Raw genomic sequence first — 18,348 nt, forward strand, 5'->3', positions numbered from 1 at the left:
TGCTGTGATAATGTGCAACCATTCTGATGTCAGGTGGAATTTATAAAGAATTATATTATCGTGAGGTTTGCTGGCAATATTGTACTTTAATGAAAATAAGTTGCAGAATTTGTCCCATTCCTAGTTGCATCAGCTCCTTGAGCTGTTCCATTCTTCATTTTTCTTCCTTTCTTCTTTTTTGTTAAATGCATGCTTGTTCTCTACAGACTTCCATTTAGTTGTGACCACGTTCTCTTAAATATTTTAAGGAGTGTTTTATTTAACTTTGCTGAACTGTTTAATGTTGCTTGTAATAGTTCTGTATCAGCAGCAGATTCGTTTTGGTTATGACTTACATTTAAAATGTATTTGTAAACTGCTTAAATATGCTAAGAATTATCCTTAGGGACCACAGTAAAATGCAGTCATGTTTATTTGTAATTGCTACAAAATGGTTTACAGAATTGTTAGTGTCTTTTATTATGCCCTGCTACTGAAGTGCTTGCTTGTTAATTAGAGAAATTTCAGCTGTCATAGGCAGCAATTATAGCTTCTGTATCACTGTCTGTTATGAATAGTCAATGAGAGCTGATTAATATGCATGAGCAGCAGTATATAGTGTGTGCATTGGGCTAAAGCAGTAGAGGGAGTGTTGTGTACTGTGAGTGGAGGAGGGAGAGCATTAAGGAAGAAGGCAGAGTTGCTTGCCAGTGATCAGAGCATCATCAACGTAAATCGTTTCAGTTTCATCTGACTCTCTTAGTGTGCCAAAGGGATATCTACATGCATGCTTGCTAACAACAACTTCCCGGGCTCTTGCGGTGAATAAGAAAGACAGTTTTCTTAAACATGGGATGCAGCTTGTGCTCTCTGCAGAAGCAAGAGGAACAGTACAAATTGCTGTATGAAGTTTGCCAGGTAAAGCTGTTTGCTTTGAATTCTAAGGACGTATATATGTTACTTTAGCCGCATGACAATTGCTGTTATTTTTATTGTCAGAGCAAGAAGAAGGAATAGGCAAGGAATGTTATTCCATTGTAGCAAGTAAGCTATTACCTTATTTGACATGGGCTTTGGGATTTATTTTTTATGGTGATGTGCCTTATGACACAAGTGCAGAGGTTTAAATATTCGTTGAAATGCACCATATATGTAATAAACAGGCATCTATAGCTACAAGGCAGTAGACCCTGAGACACTGTCCCCAGCATGAGTTAAGGAAAACATCTCAGCCAGGGTCAGATCTTGGTCATGCTCTCTTTGAACAAGTTTGGAAAGACACAAGTGATGATTGATGTGGCGGAGGGGTTGGTCTCTGTTTACCAATAGTTCTATGGTGCTTCTTTCTGGAGGACAAATGCACTAACTTATTCACCACAGACAGTGAACCACTACCTCTACCAATACTTTGGCTCAAGTTTAATTCCTGTAGATTCTGTGTTTCTGTCAGTTGTAAAAATTCCTTTTGCTACCCAGGGGAGATCCTGTCTAGAATTCTTTCATTATCTATATACAATATTTTCTCTTTCCCAACTTCTCTGGCTACAAAGCACAGTGAGAATAAACGAACACTTGAAAAATCATTCTGTTCTATATAGTCCATGCCATTTTTTAAATATTTGTTTGGGTTCCAGCTATTTGCCTCTTCAGTTGATTCTGAAAGGTCATCTCATCCCAAAGTACAGGTTTGTAAAGAAATACTATAATAGTAGCTCTAGTAAAGTTAGACATAGTGTCAAAAGGAAATGCAGAATTTGACAAGACAAAACTTGTTTTACCTTCTCTTTACCAATAAATAAATAAATCTGAAAAAGTGGCCGTCTTTATGCTATATATGTTATTTGACTCTAGAAGGGAGATCTAAACAATAATTTTAAAATATAACTATCTGTGAACATACAAACTGCATGTGAGGTGATTCCGTCTTTACAAAGTACTTTAAGGAAATGAAAAACAGAGCACATAGCAACAATTATTGCTAAATGCAAAAAGTGTTTTGTTTTTACATTTGCCAGCAGAGGGTGTTGCAAATCACAGAGAAAGGTGAGATAGTCTTTGTTGTGGAACTACTCATGTCACTCACAACACAGTTAGTAAAACGGGCCTTGTGTTCTGTACTAGCAGGAACACAGTTAAATTTTAAGCACCATTTTCCATATATATGTCTCTGACACCTCCCAGAGAACACAATGGCTAAGTAGAAAACTTTGTAACTACAAATAGAAAGGCATGCTCACTGTTGTGGTTGTTTTATATCAGCTCCCTTGATAAACAGTTTTCCTGTGTATTAGGAGAGCAAATGTTTTAGAAAGCAAGGTAGCAAGACTTCTTGGGTATCATCACCACAAACTTATATTAACATTGTTCTTGCAAATTTTATCCTAAGGATTAGATACTCTGTCATAAGAGTTAACCCGTAACACTTCCTTGTTTTTTATTATATAAAGATCTTGAATACTATTAGGCTTTAGTCCTATGACCACTTAAGGAAGGATTTGTGATTATAGTTAATTCGCATTGCAGATAGGAACTTTGCAAAATGTTTGTAAAGTATTGGTGGGGAGAGGGTCTTCATAAAAAAATTGATAGCAGTAATGGACCTCAGTGCTGGAAATAATTAGACATGGGTTTACTGAGGGCCAATTGGATTATTAGAAGAGTTGTGGGGGGGGGGGCTAATGTAAATTAAATCTCAATTACTTGTAGTTTCAGTGTACTAAGTGTCAACACAGCAATCTCGATTTCAGAGAAAGAAATCCTGCTTTTATTTTGATTAGGAGATACTATGCAAATCATTAATTTCAAAGTGAAAAATCATATCTAAGAAATGGGCAGTTATTTTTTTGCATAAGGTGTGTGCATCCATATCTTGACACACACATTTTCCCGTTCACTGAATTTTACCCCTTATTTTAGGTCATGAGCAGCCTGATCCATGACCTAGTTAAATGGAAGTACTTGAACTTCAGCCAGTTTACAGCTTGAACTCCAAGCCAGCTAAGTTGGAATAGTAGGATTTAGCCAATGGTCAGCTCGGTCCTATTGATCAGCTTTACCGGCACAAACAGCAGTTTTGAGCAGCGAGAGCTGAAGCGATGTACTGCACTACCGCATTTGCCCAGCCTCCCTTTGCTATTAGAGATCAGCAGCAGAGGGCTGCTCTACTGCTCCTGATTCCAAGGCTGTTTCTCAGTCTTTGGCATGGTAACAGAGGGCTCACCCCATGGCCCAGCCAATCCATGCATGAAACAGCTGTGCTGGAAAAGGAAGAATGCTGATACAGCAACATTAATGGCCATTGCTTTGGCAGTGCTAGGGATCACACTGGCACTGCACTTTCTCACATGCACAGTTGAACTTTATGGTTTGCTTCTGCTCTACTAACACAGCAGGCTTGGGCTTTGTTGTTGTTGTTAAGCTGAATATTACCAGTGGTTTAGAGACTGGTGCATGTTGGAAGGGCTGTTGTGCCAACTTCACTTATTTTTGCATGTGCTGGGGGTGAGCACATATTAAATGGGAATCCTACGTATAATAGATATCACTGGGTATTGGTTACCAGATGTTCAGGAGTTATAATTACTGGGCCATATTCCAGACAGTGCAGAATATGAAGTTCATAGATGTTGATTCAACATATGCTTGAAGTAGCATAGCGTAATGTTGCTCAATTACAGAAGCACCTTAATGTGCCACAGTGAAGAGCTGGTTCAGTAAGTTGTGGGATATAATGATGATGGGGGGGGATGGCAAGTTGTGTAAAACTGAGAGATGACAATAATCAGATAATTGTATTTCCAACTATCATATATCATACTGTATTTTCTTCTTAATGTATTTGTATTGAAGAACCTGAAAATACAAAACAAATGTAAAAGGCTTGCATAGCACATTGTTAAATTCTCACAATGTGAATAAATGAGACATGCTTTCACACACACCTGCAGCAGGATGAGAGCTGATTCCACTTGATGCAGTCCTGTGTAGCTACTGGATGCAAGTACATATGAGACCCAAGGCCATGTGTCTGTCAGTCATCAAGTGCTTGACCCCATCCACATAGTTTCAATATTCAGATCAATACAGTGGTACCTCTGGTTATGAACTTAATTTGTTCCTGAGGTCCGTTCTTAACCTGAAACCATTCTTAACTGAGGAACCACTTTAGCTAATGGGGCCTCCCACTGCCACTGCATGATTTCTGTTCTCATTCTGAGGTAAAGTTCTTAACCTGAGGTACTAATTCCAGGTTAGTGGAGTCTGTAACCCAAAGTGTTTGTAACCTGAGGTGTTTGTAACCCGAAGTACCACTGTATTCAGATGTATACCATGATCACATAGGATCACAGCACAAAAAGAGACACCTGGAAGTCAAAAGTGATCATGCCTGCCAAATCTCTGCTGGGAAAGTGTTGGACAATTGACACCACATGGCTGACTTACAGTTGAGCCCAGTCAGGCCTCTGTAGCACAGGGGACAACTAACAGCACCCTTCCAGATTATCTCAGTGAACAAGCTAGCATGTAAGCACTCAGAAGGTCCTTTGGCCTAATCCAGCAGATTTCTCTTATGTTCTTCCCCAGACAGACTCTTTACAGAATTTTGCAAAAGTTTAGCAGTTTTGCATCATTGTTGGCAAGCCGGAGACTTAATACTAGCTGCTGAGGATGAGTCTCAAGCTTACAAAATAGTTATATTTTAAGGTTTTGATTAGGTTTGCAAATTAGTGCTTAACAGCACCAAAAGTTATTCCAGATTCTACAAAGTCCTGCTCAGCAATAATCTTTAAATGTCATTCTGTTTGTTTGTTTGTTTGTTTGTTTGTTTGTTAATATCATTGTCATTCCTCCAGGGAGAGAAGGGCAGCTGTGAGCTACCTGGCTGAGACCTTCCTGGCTGAATAGGGTTTTTCAGGTAGCTAAACAAGTTGTGCATAAGTTCTATGATCATGAATTAAGTTCCTTCTGTCTCCATATAATAACTCTCATTTCTCATTCTCAGTTTTTGAATTGTAAAAATCATATATGGTGCTACGTCAGGACTGTCATTCATTCTGTCATTCAAGCCATTTTCAAGACTGTAGCCCTCTCAATACAGCTCATGTCAATGCCATTAAAAACAAACATAAAACATATTCAAAGCAGTTTTAAATATGCCCAATAGAATAAAATTCAGTAAATGTTGACAAGGACTCAACAGCAGCATATACTACAAAAACTTACATTGAAAAGTAAGGGGAAACTAGGCAAGTTTTTGAAACTTTCTTAAAAACCAGAACTGAAGGAGCCAATCATACAATTATAAGAGATGCACTCTCTGCACTGAGAATATAGCAGAAGGAAAGGAAAGACAAATTGTGCATTTTTAGAGCAATACTATCTCTCTGTATGTTTGTCTATCCACGTCCGTATTGTAATTGGATGAATCATGAGCTGTTCCTATGCGCTTTTGACTTACAGTGAAAAAACTCCAGTAGAAGAAATGGGGGAAATGGTACTTGAATGAAAACCCCGTCATGGGCAATGGGAGCAACGGGAGCTCACCCCGTCATGGGGATTCGAACAGCTTACCTTCTGATCAGCAAGCCCTAGAGGCTCAGTGGTTTAGACCACAGTGCCACCCGTGTCCCTTGCACTAATGCACTAGCCATGCATTTATTTTATTTTATTTTATTTTTTAGGCCGTAGAACAGCATCCATTTGAGAGTAACCCCATCAAACCCAGTGGGGCTTACTTCTGAGTAGAGCTGTATAGGATTGGAGATTCTTATTTGAAGTGGCGATGGAGAAAACTGAGGAAGGGAGGTCTGTATTCTGGACCAGTTAATCCAGAACACTTTTGTCTCTGGCTCCACCATCACTGGTTCCACCAGCATACAGTAATACTTTCCAAGGGAAAGCATCCCTTGACAGAGTAAAAAAAGATGGTTCTCCCTTACCTTATAGGAATACTTCAGCTGGGAAGTCTGAAGGGAGGGAGGTTCTGATTTTAAAGTGACATAGCGTAGACCCTTCATTGCATACATACATTTGCGTAATCTGAAGACTTTTGTCATGGGCTGGGTTTTCTGCTGCTTAATTAGTTCAGCATTCTCGTTGATAGACTGGAGACCTGTAATCTGTGGAAAATGGCCTTTAATGACTGTGGCGCCTGTCCATGGCTCAGAATCCCCCTTTCTTAATTAGACCATTTACTAGAAACTGGCAATTGAAATTTTCCTCTTCATTTGATGATGAATAATGCAACACCTCCATTGGATTCTCTATAGAAAATACAGTTTCTTCATGGTAGAAGGGTTTTTTTGTTTAAAAAAAACAAGTCATGGTTTGAAAGTTTTGTTTCTTTTTTTTAAAAAAAAAAACCCTACTTGTTATGAGTGATGCACTAAAATAGCTTCAAGTACCTTTTTGCATTACAGCCTTCAAAATATTAATATAGTAATTCACCCAAACATGTAAAATTTGGAGTAGGGGGTGCCTTTACTGTGCTGGGAGTATTTTTCTCTCCTTAAAATGATAAATGATTGGGTGAACAAGTTTGTAATGGTTTACATATATACATCTGTTCAACGCTATGAAGCAGGTGGCAAGAATTCGCAGGGGAGGAAGCACTAGGGACATTTGCTCTGAGCTTTACTGTCACATGTCAAATACTGGAAGGGAAAACAGGCATATGGAGCAGAGGGAAAAGTGCAGGTTTAATAAATGGGCTGTGTTATGTTCATTAATAATGAAAGGGAAGGTCATGACTCATTTTCAGGAGCACCAAAAGAGCACTAAAATTGTGTATATTGGAATTGAGGCAACTGAATAGTGGTGCAATAAGTGTTAATAAAGCATCCATTCACATTTTTCTGACTTGGTTATGTGGTCTGAATCTAATTGCCGGGGCAGGTGGGAAGACTCATTGCTAAAAGGCAAATATGGGTATGAGCAGCCACCAGAACTGCAAAAGAACTTTTTAAAAAAACAACAACTATTTTACCTAATACAGAAAAACAACTAGGGTTTAGCAAAGAGGCCGGCCGAATTTGGGGGGCTGAGTTATCTGATAATGCATAACTGTGAGGGAAACTTGGTTCTTGGCCATTGAAAAAGTCAATGAGCCTAGTCTGTAACACACTGTATAATGGTACAGTTGATTCCACGCCCTCTGCCCCAGACATGCCCCATTTAACTCCAGAGTATCGGTTCAGCAATACTTTGGCTTAGCCCAGCTTTTAACAAAACTGTGCGCATATCCACCTGTTCACCAACCCAGCAATTCAAAAGCCAGGTTCTAAACAGGAGATGAGAAAGTATGAGTACAAGGAACATGCACTATGCTGAATAGAAAGTGGATGGAAACTGTTTCCTTCCTTGCCCTGATGTAACCAGACCTGTTGCTCCAAATACCTGCATAATTGCATATTGTTCTCCCATTTAACCCAGCCTCCACTTCCATCCAGTTTTATTCTGTTTCTTCCATGCCAAATTTTAGATTGTAAAGCCCTTGGAGCAGGGACCTGTCCTCTTCTACTCTGCAAAGTGTGGATGGCACTATCGAGATGATGATGATGAAACAGCTGGCGGTGATGATACGTGCCAGCTGTTAATGTGTGTGGTGGTTGTTTTTAATAAGTTAAGATTGAAGCGTGAGAACAAGCCTCTTGAATGGATCCTTGGACTGCTGCAAGAATTCTGCTCCCCCCTCTCCAGGTCCAGTCCAAAAGGCACAATATAAAAAGCAGAGTCATGGCATGTGTTTAGGTGCACCGTGAGCCTGGTTTTCTGATGGATGCAGTAACAGCACAAGCAAGTCAAACAATGGTTCAAGCCACCAGTCTTCTTGCATCAGCCTCCAAGAAACACAGGAGCATGACTCCTAGCAGGTCAGACTATTTGTCCATGTATTTGGCAGCAGCTCTCCAAAGTCTCAAGCAGAAATGTTTGTCTTTCCCATCGCCTGCACATGACCCTCTTAGTGGGAGATGTTGTGGATTGAATCTAAGACCTTCTGTTTGCCAAGTCTGTGCTCTTCTCCTTAGACGTGATTCCTCCCCAAAGCCTATGATCTCCTGTTGTAGCTAGATATACTGCATTTAACAAAGCTCCTCTCAGCTAAGTGCTTGAGACATCATAAGCTTTGCAGCCTCATCAGGAACCTGGCGGTGGAGTGCTGCCTTGACGTTCTGAAACTGGAGGGGGCAACCAGGGAAAGTGACTCTTCCCTGAAGCCTCGAAACAGCACTTGGCTTTCTGATAATGAACATCTGACCGTTTGCTTGTGGGACCAGGGAGAATCTGCTGTCATTTTATGGGTCTTCACTCTTAGTGTTTTATCATAGATGGTAGACTTCTTTAGATGTTCTGCCTTACCAGCACTGTTGCAGTAGCTTCTGTCAGTGTTCCCATGCTTTTGATGTTCCATCTAAAAATTCCACTACCGTGACACCTATGAATGAATGTTTTCATCAGCAACCATGGAAGCAACACACCTCCCAAAGGTTGAGACCTGCTGCCTGCATTGTCAGAGGCAGAATTCTCCAACTGCTGCAGTTATCCTGATAAAGAGGGCACAATTACCATTCCTATCCCATCACCCAGTCTAGATCTCTTAAACCAGGGGTGTCAAACTCAAATTCATCGGGGGCCGCATCAGCAGTTTGGTCACCCTCAAAGGGCCGGTTGTATCTGTAGGACTATGTGTCCACTCTTTATTATCATAAATTATTGTCACTTCATTCAATTATTACTGTTTTTTTGTAATAATGTAAGTAATAACTAGCTCTGAAAGCAGAAACATAGTCAGAATAATGGCAAGTAGATATTCAAATGTAAACAGCTGGCTATTGCGGATATTGCGAATTCCCACAGGTTCCTCTCCTTCTCACTGGGAGCAAAACTCCAGAAACAATAAGTGAACTAGGCAAGAATTTGCTTCCTCTTCTTGCCCTTCCCCCACCCCCAAACCAGTCGCCTCAAGATCTCTCCTCCTCACTCTGCCTAACAGTAGGGCCGGCCCCAAACGCATCCTCGCCAGGCCCCTTTTCGCTCTTGTTTTTATTGCCAGGCTTCTGCACCTCGGGGCTTCCGAGGGAAGCAGCAGACACACAGCCTGCCCTTCTCCCTGCCTGCTGCGGAACAGCTCAGCCTCTCGGACCAAAGCAGGAACACGGAAGCTGCCTAAGCCGCGAGCAGCATCTGCTGCAACCCCTGGCAGGCGCTCTGAAGCCAATGCACCGGCTGCTGCTGCTGCCCGCCGTTTCCTTGGAGGGAGATGGAGCACGCGCCCAGCGACCCCTCTCCTCCTCCTCCTCCTCCTCGCCGCCTGCCAGCTGGGCTGGCGGCTGGGAGGGAGCGGGGGAGGGGGAGGGGAGGGGGCAGGGCTGCCTGCTGCAGTCACTCTGCTGCCACATGCCCCAGTCCCGGGAGGGAGAGGGGAAAAGAAGGCGCTGCTCCGGCGGAGGGATACAGCGCGCCATATAAAAAGCGCGCCGTGCAGCCTCACACCTACAGCATTTTTGGCGAAGCCTAACCGGAGCCCGGCTTCTTCTCACCCTGCCGCTCCCGTGCATTTGCTAGCTTTGGCGGCTGCGCCGGGGACTCTGTCAGGCCCGCGTCCCGGAGCTCGGCTGGCGAGCTTGTGTGGCTGATCTTCGCGTTGGAGGGGGGGCGGGCGGGCTGCAGTGCAGCTGGATCGCCGACCCTCTTTGGGCACAGCTGGCCTGGATCAGTGGTCTCTCTTGCCTGCCTTCCCCCACCCCATTCACTGCGGGGTCTGCTCGGATGTCCTAAGAGGGGGCCTGCGCTGCAGGGTCTGCTCGGATGTCCTAAGAGGGGAGTGGGGGGTGGCGAGGGAGCCCTGACTTGCGCTTTCGCTCCCGACCCTTGATCCTTCTTGCCCAACCCAAATCTTCACCCTCCAACTCAGCCACCCACGCGCCCTCTTCCCAGCTCCGGGGCTCATTGCAGTTCTCGCTTCCTATCCTCAGCAAAAGGAAGGGAGGGGAATAAAAACCCGGGGCTGCGGCCGGTTCCTGTCTTTCAGAGAAGCCGCTTGCCCGGAACTAGAATATAAGTAGGTATTGAAATGTACACGGGCCACATGACGAGGTCTGGCGGGCCGGATTCGGCCCGCGGGCCTTGTGTTTGACACCCGTGTCTTAAGCCTATTGGATTCTTCTCATTCATCATGGCTACCCTGAAACAAGGCTCTCAGTGTGTCACCTCACAATTTCCATTATTGTCCCCTGGGCTCTGCTTGACTGTTCCCTTGGGTGCTTCTAATGAAAAGGCTACATGGAAATCAGATTTTAACTCAGTATCAGTAACTTTTGGTTCAAAGCAAATAGATTAAAATCTATCTTTTCGGTTTAGGCCAGTCCCACTATATATATATATATGAGAGAACTGTTTCCTTCTATATGCCAGAGACACACCAAAATAAATCAGTCATGCAAGGTTCATTCTAATTAACCTGCCTCAGTGTCGTTTTCTTTAGGGCTGAGGTTTCCCACTCAGAATTTTTTCCTTGGAGAGCTAAATATTTCAGAGAGGACAAGTGGATTTTGTTTTATTCAAACAAGAATTTTCTTTTTAGTCTTTTTCTTTATACCATCAATAGCTTACGAGAGAAAAGGGAAGTGCACACACTTCAAAACAGTCTGTTGCTAAATAATACAGTTCTGCATCTATAAAAAAAAGAAACTGTCCTTTCTAGTGAAATAAAAGAAGGATTAGATGAAGCTGTAAAAAGAATTAACCTGTACTTTGAACCTCTTTTCTCTAGACTCTGACGGAGAAGAGGAGATTTAGAAAATAGGGGGTTTTTTTGCTGTTGCATTTGCCATAAAATTATACTGCTCCCCCTCCCTAAAATGCAGACTTCTTAAAAGCTGGCTAAATAAGTGTATCAGACCATAAAGTGTGCTCTAAATGAGACACAGACATCTGTAGTCTGTCAGAATGGCAATTTTTGTAGTACAAATCCCAAGGATTGGCATGCTTTTCTGTAAAGGAAAACTTCTTTTTCTTTATTAAGCACAAATGTTTTCTTAGACGCATTTGTCAGTGGCATAATGGACAATGCAGACATAATAGATGATGCAAAAAAATAAAAATGTTTGCTGTTCATTAAGTCAGTAGAAAGCCTGCCTTGTCTGACAGGCAGTTCAGTACAGTATATGATTTTATTTCAAAACATGAAGATGTAAGTGGTCTTTCTTTGAGTATCTCTTTCTTTCTAATCAAGTCTGAGAAGGTGGCATCTCAAGACATGTCCTGAAAAGCAGATTCACAAGTGCATGGGTGGCTTCCATTTTCACTTCCTGTTGCCATGTCCAAAATAGGAACCCCTCCCCCATGAGAGGTCAAATATTTGTTCTCCTTACATTAAAATACAGCAGCATGCAGTAGAAAACACACGTCTACTTTGTGTTGCATGCTTTTATCACAAAACCTGATCTACACGTAGATCTCTCTTCAGGTGTTAGGGCAATCTGGAAATCTAGCATGTGAGGGGTGTTTCTCCTCCACAAATTGGAAGGTGACAATCTAAAGCAGACAGCCTCCTTGTACTCATTGAGACACCCTGAGTTGTGGAATTTGCTCAGTTTGTTGTGTTAACCTCTCTGTTTCTGAGGTCCAGACAGCTTTAAGAACCCAAATATGCTTTTTAGCTCCCATGCAAAAAGCCTCCTGTGGTGGGTTTTCAGCATCTCAGGTATAACTTTTGGTTCTGCTTACTTGGTGGGTGTTTCATATTGTGTGTGGAGTTTTCTGTGCCAACACCTTCTGCCTTTAGGACTTTCAGGTATTGGACTGAAAACTCTCCACATTGTTAAGAAGGATCCATTTGGCAGAACCCTTTGGACGTAAGTGGAATGTGGAGTAGTCACCAATTGGCAGCAAGCAGCCTCTTTACCAGCCCTAGGAACAAGGCTCAGGGGAGCTTACAAACACAGCTCCTCCCACTGCCTTACATAGACTTAACCTGCTGACCATTTCTCTTGTTGTGAACCTTTATTTCCTTTTGCCCTTAAAAAACAAGAGAGCTCCCCCCCCCCTTTCACCAAATCCACATGATTGATGTGACTGTTTCAGGTGTCCTTAGCATTCTCTTGCTTGGAAGATTTTCCATTTGGATTTGTGCCTGGGCCTCCCACTTTTCACGTTATGGTGCCATCTATTCTTGATTAGGAACATACATCATGTGTTGCCTTAATGCTCTGTTGTATCATTCTATTTCTCTCCCATGACTTCCGAGTGTCCATGTCCATTGTGTACAGATGGATCACACTGTCCCTTTTACATCCTTTGCTACTCTGTTTGCATGATAAGCTGACCAACTCATCTCAGAGCCAGATCCACCAAAATTCATTCTCTGCAGTACCCTTTTCAGATTGACCGTAGCATGTCAAAATTCTTCATTGCTCAAACTCAGAAATTACTGTTATTTATAGCACCTTATACATTGCTACTTATTTTGCTATATATATTTTAATCATGCTAATACAGCGGTACCTCAGGTTAAGTACTTAATTCGTTCCGGAGGTCTGTTCTTGACCTGAAACTGTTCTTAACCTGAAGCACTATTTCTGGGTTAGCGGAGTCTGTAACCTGAAGCATATGTAACCTGAAGCGTATGTAACCCGAGGTACCACTGTACAACATCACCTATGCAACACCTGCATGTTGTTTGTGAAATTCTTTAAAGAAGGTGAGAATTCTTTAAAGTAACATATTCTGACATCAGTATCATACCCCTTAAAAAAAATCAGATGGGCCACGAATAAAGGTGAAGGCTGCTATGATATAAAAGAGGAGCCATAGCTAGAGTGTAGAGCCAGAATGGTGTGATTGTTAGTGTGTTGGACTGTGAGCAGGGTTCGAATCCACACTTAGCCATGAAGCTCACAGGGTGACCTTGGGCTAGTCACCATCTCTTAGCCTAACCTAACTCAGGGTTGTTGTGAGGATGAAATGGGGGCAGGGGGGAGAGAACCATGTATATGACCCTGAGCTCCTTGAAAGATAAAAGTGGTATATAAATGTAATAAATGAATACATATAAAGGAAACCGTTAAGTAGCTGCACTCTAAGCCTGGTTTCGCAGTGGAATTAATATGTGCGCATACCAGCAAATTGAGTGTTCCTTTCAAATTGAGTGTTCAGACTTGTTGTTACTTGGTCTCTTTATAGCAAGTCAGACTATTTATCCTTCTAGGTCTGTATTACCTAATCTGACTGGCAGTGACTCTCCAGAATTTCAGCCTTTGCTTTTCCCATCACCAGCTACAATATAATTTTAAGTGGCGTCTGAACCTGGAAGCTTCTAAGCCATGGGTAGGGAAACTAAGGCCCGGGGACCAGATCCAGCCCAGTCACCTTCTAAATTCGGCCCACGGACGGTCCGGGAATCAGCATGTTTTACATGAGTAGAATGTGTCCTTTTATTTAAAATGTACCTCTGGGTTATTTGTGGGGGCTGCCTGGTGTTTTTACATGAGTAGAATGTGTGCTTTTATTTTAAATGCATCTCTGGGTTATTTGTGGGTCATAGGAATTTGTTCTTTTTCCCCCTCCAAAATATAGTCTGGCCTCCCATAAAGTCTGAGGGACAGTGGACCAGCCCCCAGCTGAAAAAGTTTGCTGACCCATGTTCTAAGCATTCAAAACATGTGAGCTACCACTTAGTTACAGCATACATATTAGAGGTACATTTTCAGTTTTATCTTCTTTGTAAACTGCTTTGAGCTTTTTTCTACACTCAAGCGGTATATAAATTTTATTTTTTTAAAAATTAGGGGTCAATTGTGACTCGTACAAGGAAGCAGGTTGTGTCCCCAGGTTTAGCTCTGTGTGATTCCTCACTGACATAAGTAAAGTATTGCACTTGGAGAGAATTTTGTAGTAGGGACTGACAGGGGCCATTGACATTTGTCCCCACTGTTAGGAATCCCAGAGCTGGAGAAGCAGAACATTTCTCTGTGCAGAGGATAGAGATACACTGTGCATGTGCACACATGCGCATGAGTAAAATATGCCTTCTTGCACACAAACACTGCCCATCATAATGAGTGAGCCCAAGAACGTCAAAAATAGCTTCTTTAAATCACGTAGTAGATCACCCCATATACAGGGTGCCAGTTGACAGAAGTTACTCTATAAATCATATAAGTGACTGGTTTCTTATTAAAATATTCCTCTTCCAAAGAATTATTGGGCTGGATGTGCTTTGCCATTGATCTTCTTCACACACTATGAGATCGTTATAATTGGATTCCCGGGGCAAGATAGACATCTTGCTGGAATACCTCATTCTTCATTAACAATGTTCAAAGTTGTCTCACTAGTAGGATATGGGATGAGGTGTCAACCATTCTGACACTAATATAAATCTAAACAACTCCCAGGAAAGCAGTAGTGTTATGTTGGATTCACATGGCTGATCTTCTTCCATATCCTGGTGACTTTTCCAGTCACCCCAGATAGCCCCATGTGAAAGATCTAATATGCAATCAGCATACCAAACATCAAGCATGCTCTTCTCATGGGTAAGAACTTTTCATAACACCAAGTTCCCATTTAAATCTCACTAAGGGGTGAGTGGAAAGTAGCTACATGAATTTACAGTTCAGGCCTCAAGCAAACCATGGCTGCCATGAGTTCAAAAGTGGTTGTGCAATGGTGTCCACACATCTCTGGGCACCTTGAGCTTTAGCAGGCAAATGGCTGGAATTGTGGGTTTGCAAGGCCTGCCAAAAACCAGCCCTCTTGCTCCACAAACACTAGTTGTCCCATCCCAAGTACTAACCAGGCCGAACCTGGTCGGGCAGGACTGGGTGCTTTCAGGGTACTGTGGCTATAGGAAAAACACACGAGTTCTGCCTGTGGTACTATTTACCCCAGCTCCATGGGGTTTTGTGTATTTCAGTCTATGAATTAAGAGCAAGAGCAGAGTCCAAGCTTCAGAAATTTCAGTCTTCGGACATTAGAATGATCTAGGTGATCATAACGTTTGAGCAGCCATTCAGAGAAACAATAACAATCTGTCATCAGTTCCTTCCTCCCAGCATGACTCTTACGAGTCAGGGGTTATTTTAACCAACTCATAATACTGGAGAACATGCTCTGTTGCTAATCCAAGGTAAAATGATGACAAGACCTCTTGACAGTTGTGAGACATAAAAGCCAGCCCCCCGGCTCCCATCCATTATTGTCAATACAGCCTTTTCAGTAACACTGCACCCTTCTGAGGAACAAACTGAGTCTCTCTTTCTCTCTGTTCCTTCCTCCCTCTCCTCTCTTTCTCTCTTACACACACACAAACACTAACCACAGTGAGACAAAGAGAAGTCGAGGCAACACTGTTTTACTTTATCCCACAGTAGTCAGTATCTCCCACTGAGTTAGAAGAGTCAAAATAAAGGAGCTGCAATCAAGAAGCCTGTTTAAAATGGGAGCAAAACTTTCACCTACCCTCTCCTGATACTGGGTTTGCTAATGCACTGAACAGACAGCAGCTTCCTCTCCACGCCCTCCCCACCACCTCAGAACCACAAGCAACAACAGAAGCCCTTGCACTTTTCCACACACATATCTGTCAATGGCTCCCATTGACTTCTGCGGAACAAAATTAATACAGCTCATGATAATACTGATGGGCAGTTCATTAGTTTCATCATAAACAAAGGAAGCCTGTGTGAGAGGAGGAAGGCGTGAACCTTGCCATCCACTAAAAGAAAGGAAATGAAAACAGGAAGATTAAATGTTTTGCAGATGAGCGGCTAAGGAAGCAACTAAATAAATAAAATTATCTGTGGAGCACTACTGCCAGTTGTATTCGTTTCCTGTCTTTCTACAGAGCGTATTAGCCAGCTCTTCAGAAGGTCATATGGGAAAAGAGTAAGAAGTGTTTTCCATAGAGCACAAGTTCAAACATGGCCCCTTCCCCTGTAGGTTGGCCTCTTGTGCACTCACATCTTGCACATGGTGTAATGCTACAGCAGGGGTGGGGAAACTTTTTTAGCACAAGGGTGGCCTTCCCTCATGGGCAGTCTTCTAGTAGCAACTTACTAGTGATAGCCAAGACTCTGTGCAAAAGTGGGCAGGGCAGTAAATGTGACTCTTGAAGCAGGTTATGTTCCAGCCATGCCAAAGTCTGAGGTTGCTACACACAGCACAGTCATCTTCCCCACCCTCCTTTTAGGCAAGCAAAAGGCATTAGCACAGTTCAAGCACACGTTCCAGCTATGCAAAAGCACTCAGGGAGAGGGTGTGATCACTGGGAAAGGTGTGGTCAGGGAAAGGTCCCAGTGGCCAAACAGTGAAGTATTTGGCCCCCTGGCCTGAGTCTCTTCACGCCTGCCATATGAGCACCAAAAGTGGGATAAGTATGAGACATAATCTAATGTTTATACTGTGAATCCCATATATTCCACAAAAGTTAGCCCTGACCAGTTACTGTGATGATTCACCTTTCAACATGGCCAGACGATGCTTTCTAAAGTTTACAGTCACTTTAGAGGCTGTGTTACTTAAGTGCTTTTTCTGTTTAACAGCGAACAGCTATCTTTAGCAATGTTACACTCAATATAACATGGGTTGTTTTGATATGCTTTAACTCTGATTGCTTTGTCACCCTAATTGCTTAGTCTTGTAAAGAAAAGATCAGTACTAAACCTCGGGCATTGGAATTTGCACATTTCGTTTATTGTAAATAATAAAACTTTGGACACAATCAGCATTTCTCTTACTAACAGAAAACATTAAATTGGGCTTAATTTTACAGCTGTACAAATTGTAATGTGCTCAAGAGGGCGAGTTAATGGTATTTAATTTGACCAGGCCAAAACTGAGCGTGCCTTGTCTTACATTTTTGCAGCTGCAGTCAGCACCAAGTGCTTACGCAATGTGTGGGGTAAAACAGAAATACTTTCGTTCTCAGGTTGAATGCACACACTAGATTAGGGATGCACAGCTTAGAGCACTCTGAAAGCCTCTTTTACATTCATGTTAATTTAAGAAGGTTGTTCTGCTTTGTCAGCTGCAGGGATGCATTTTTGACACATTTTTAGCCTAGCCTTTTCTTTTTAGCTCCTGTTAACTCTCTCTTTACCTCTCATTCTAGAGCTCTCCTTTTCCCTCTACACTTCAAAGCATCTGGTCTCTGGACCACCACAGATTTCTCTTCAGCGTCATCTCATCTGTAGTCACTTTTTCCTCCATGCTTATCTGCGTCCCACCTCTATTAGCCTATTTGCACTCTCAACCCCATACCACTATGTGCCTGTCTCCTCCTTGCAGGACAGCTCAAGGCCTCTCTGTATTTAATATTTTCTTTTTCTCTGGAGGGTGTAGTGGGGGCAGCCTATAGGTCTGCCTTATGGTCATCTGAGGCGAAGGGGGTTGCACCAGGCTGGGAAGTCTGAACACTGTCTGGTGATATGCAATGGATCATGTCGGCTAGAAAAGAAGCGTTTCAGAGAGGCAGCTGTGGTAGTCAGTTGCGACAAAAACAGCAGCCTTGTGGTACTGTAGAGAATAAATTTATTGTGGCAGAGGCCTTTTGAAAGCCACAACACCACAAAACATGACACAATAAATCTGTTAGTCCTTAAGGTGCCACAAGACTCTTTGTTGTTCACCTTTAATTTAGAACTGACAAATCATTAAGTGCTTATTTATTGTATGTATTCTGCCCTTCTTCCAAGGCGATCAGAGCTGTATTTTTACTTTACAGCAGCCTTGTGAGCAAGCTTAGGCTGGGATATTATTACTTTGTCTATCTTGGTAAAGCAGATTCCATGGACATCTCAGAAGGGTGCAAATTGTTCAGTACTGGCAGGAAGGAGAGTAGCAGGATTACAGCTAAAATGAGGGGTTCCTGAAAAGAAGGGAGGTCAGTGGTAGACCTTTCAGAACCCTGGACAGAGCACATAAAGCCGACTATTTGTTCCAAGAAACATAAGGCACAACTGAGCCATTATGGTCCTGGACCTCTCAGCTGAGCCCTTTTATGCTCCCCTTGCTGCCTAGTGGAGAACCTTAAAGGGGCAACTGTCTGGCCTGGAGCCTGAAAATCTGTTGTCTATCCATCAGCTTGCATCAGGCACATTGCCTGGGTTGATGTATCAGCTCTGTGGAGGCAAGTAGGTCAGCCCCTTGATAATGCTGAGATGGGGTGTTTGTTTGTTTGTTTGTTTGTTTGTTTGTTTGTTTGTTTGTTTAATGTACTTATATCCTGCCTTTCTCCCAAGTTGGGAATCAAGGCTGCATGCAGCTTTTAAAAAACATAGTCGTAAAATCTAAAGTAATAAAAATAAAAATCTAGTTAAAAACAACAGCCAAATTACTTTAAATCACATTTAGAATGAGCATTTAAAT

At 42.5% G+C, this 18,348-nt stretch overlaps 1 protein-coding gene across 3 annotated transcripts in view; it reads left to right on the plus strand.

Moving 5' to 3' along the window:
- Window positions 1-18,348, plus strand: part of PDZRN3 (PDZ domain containing ring finger 3) — a 173,944-nt gene that overhangs the window by 127,811 nt on the left and 27,785 nt on the right. Inside the window, exon 1 of one of the 3 annotated variants that reach the window (XM_080995656.1) lies at window positions 642-897. The exons of the other annotated variants lie outside the window; for them this stretch is intronic. Within the exon in view, the coding sequence (XP_080851782.1) occupies window positions 829-897 (69 nt within the window). The 5' untranslated portion in view covers window positions 642-828. Of the gene's footprint in view, window positions 1-641; window positions 898-18,348 lie in introns of those variants that run through there. 3 annotated transcript variants of the gene reach the window in all.

This window comes from Podarcis pityusensis, assembly GCF_964106645.2.
Source record: "Podarcis pityusensis genome assembly, chromosome: 2".
Lineage (NCBI taxonomy): Eukaryota > Metazoa > Chordata > Lepidosauria > Squamata > Lacertidae > Podarcis > Podarcis pityusensis.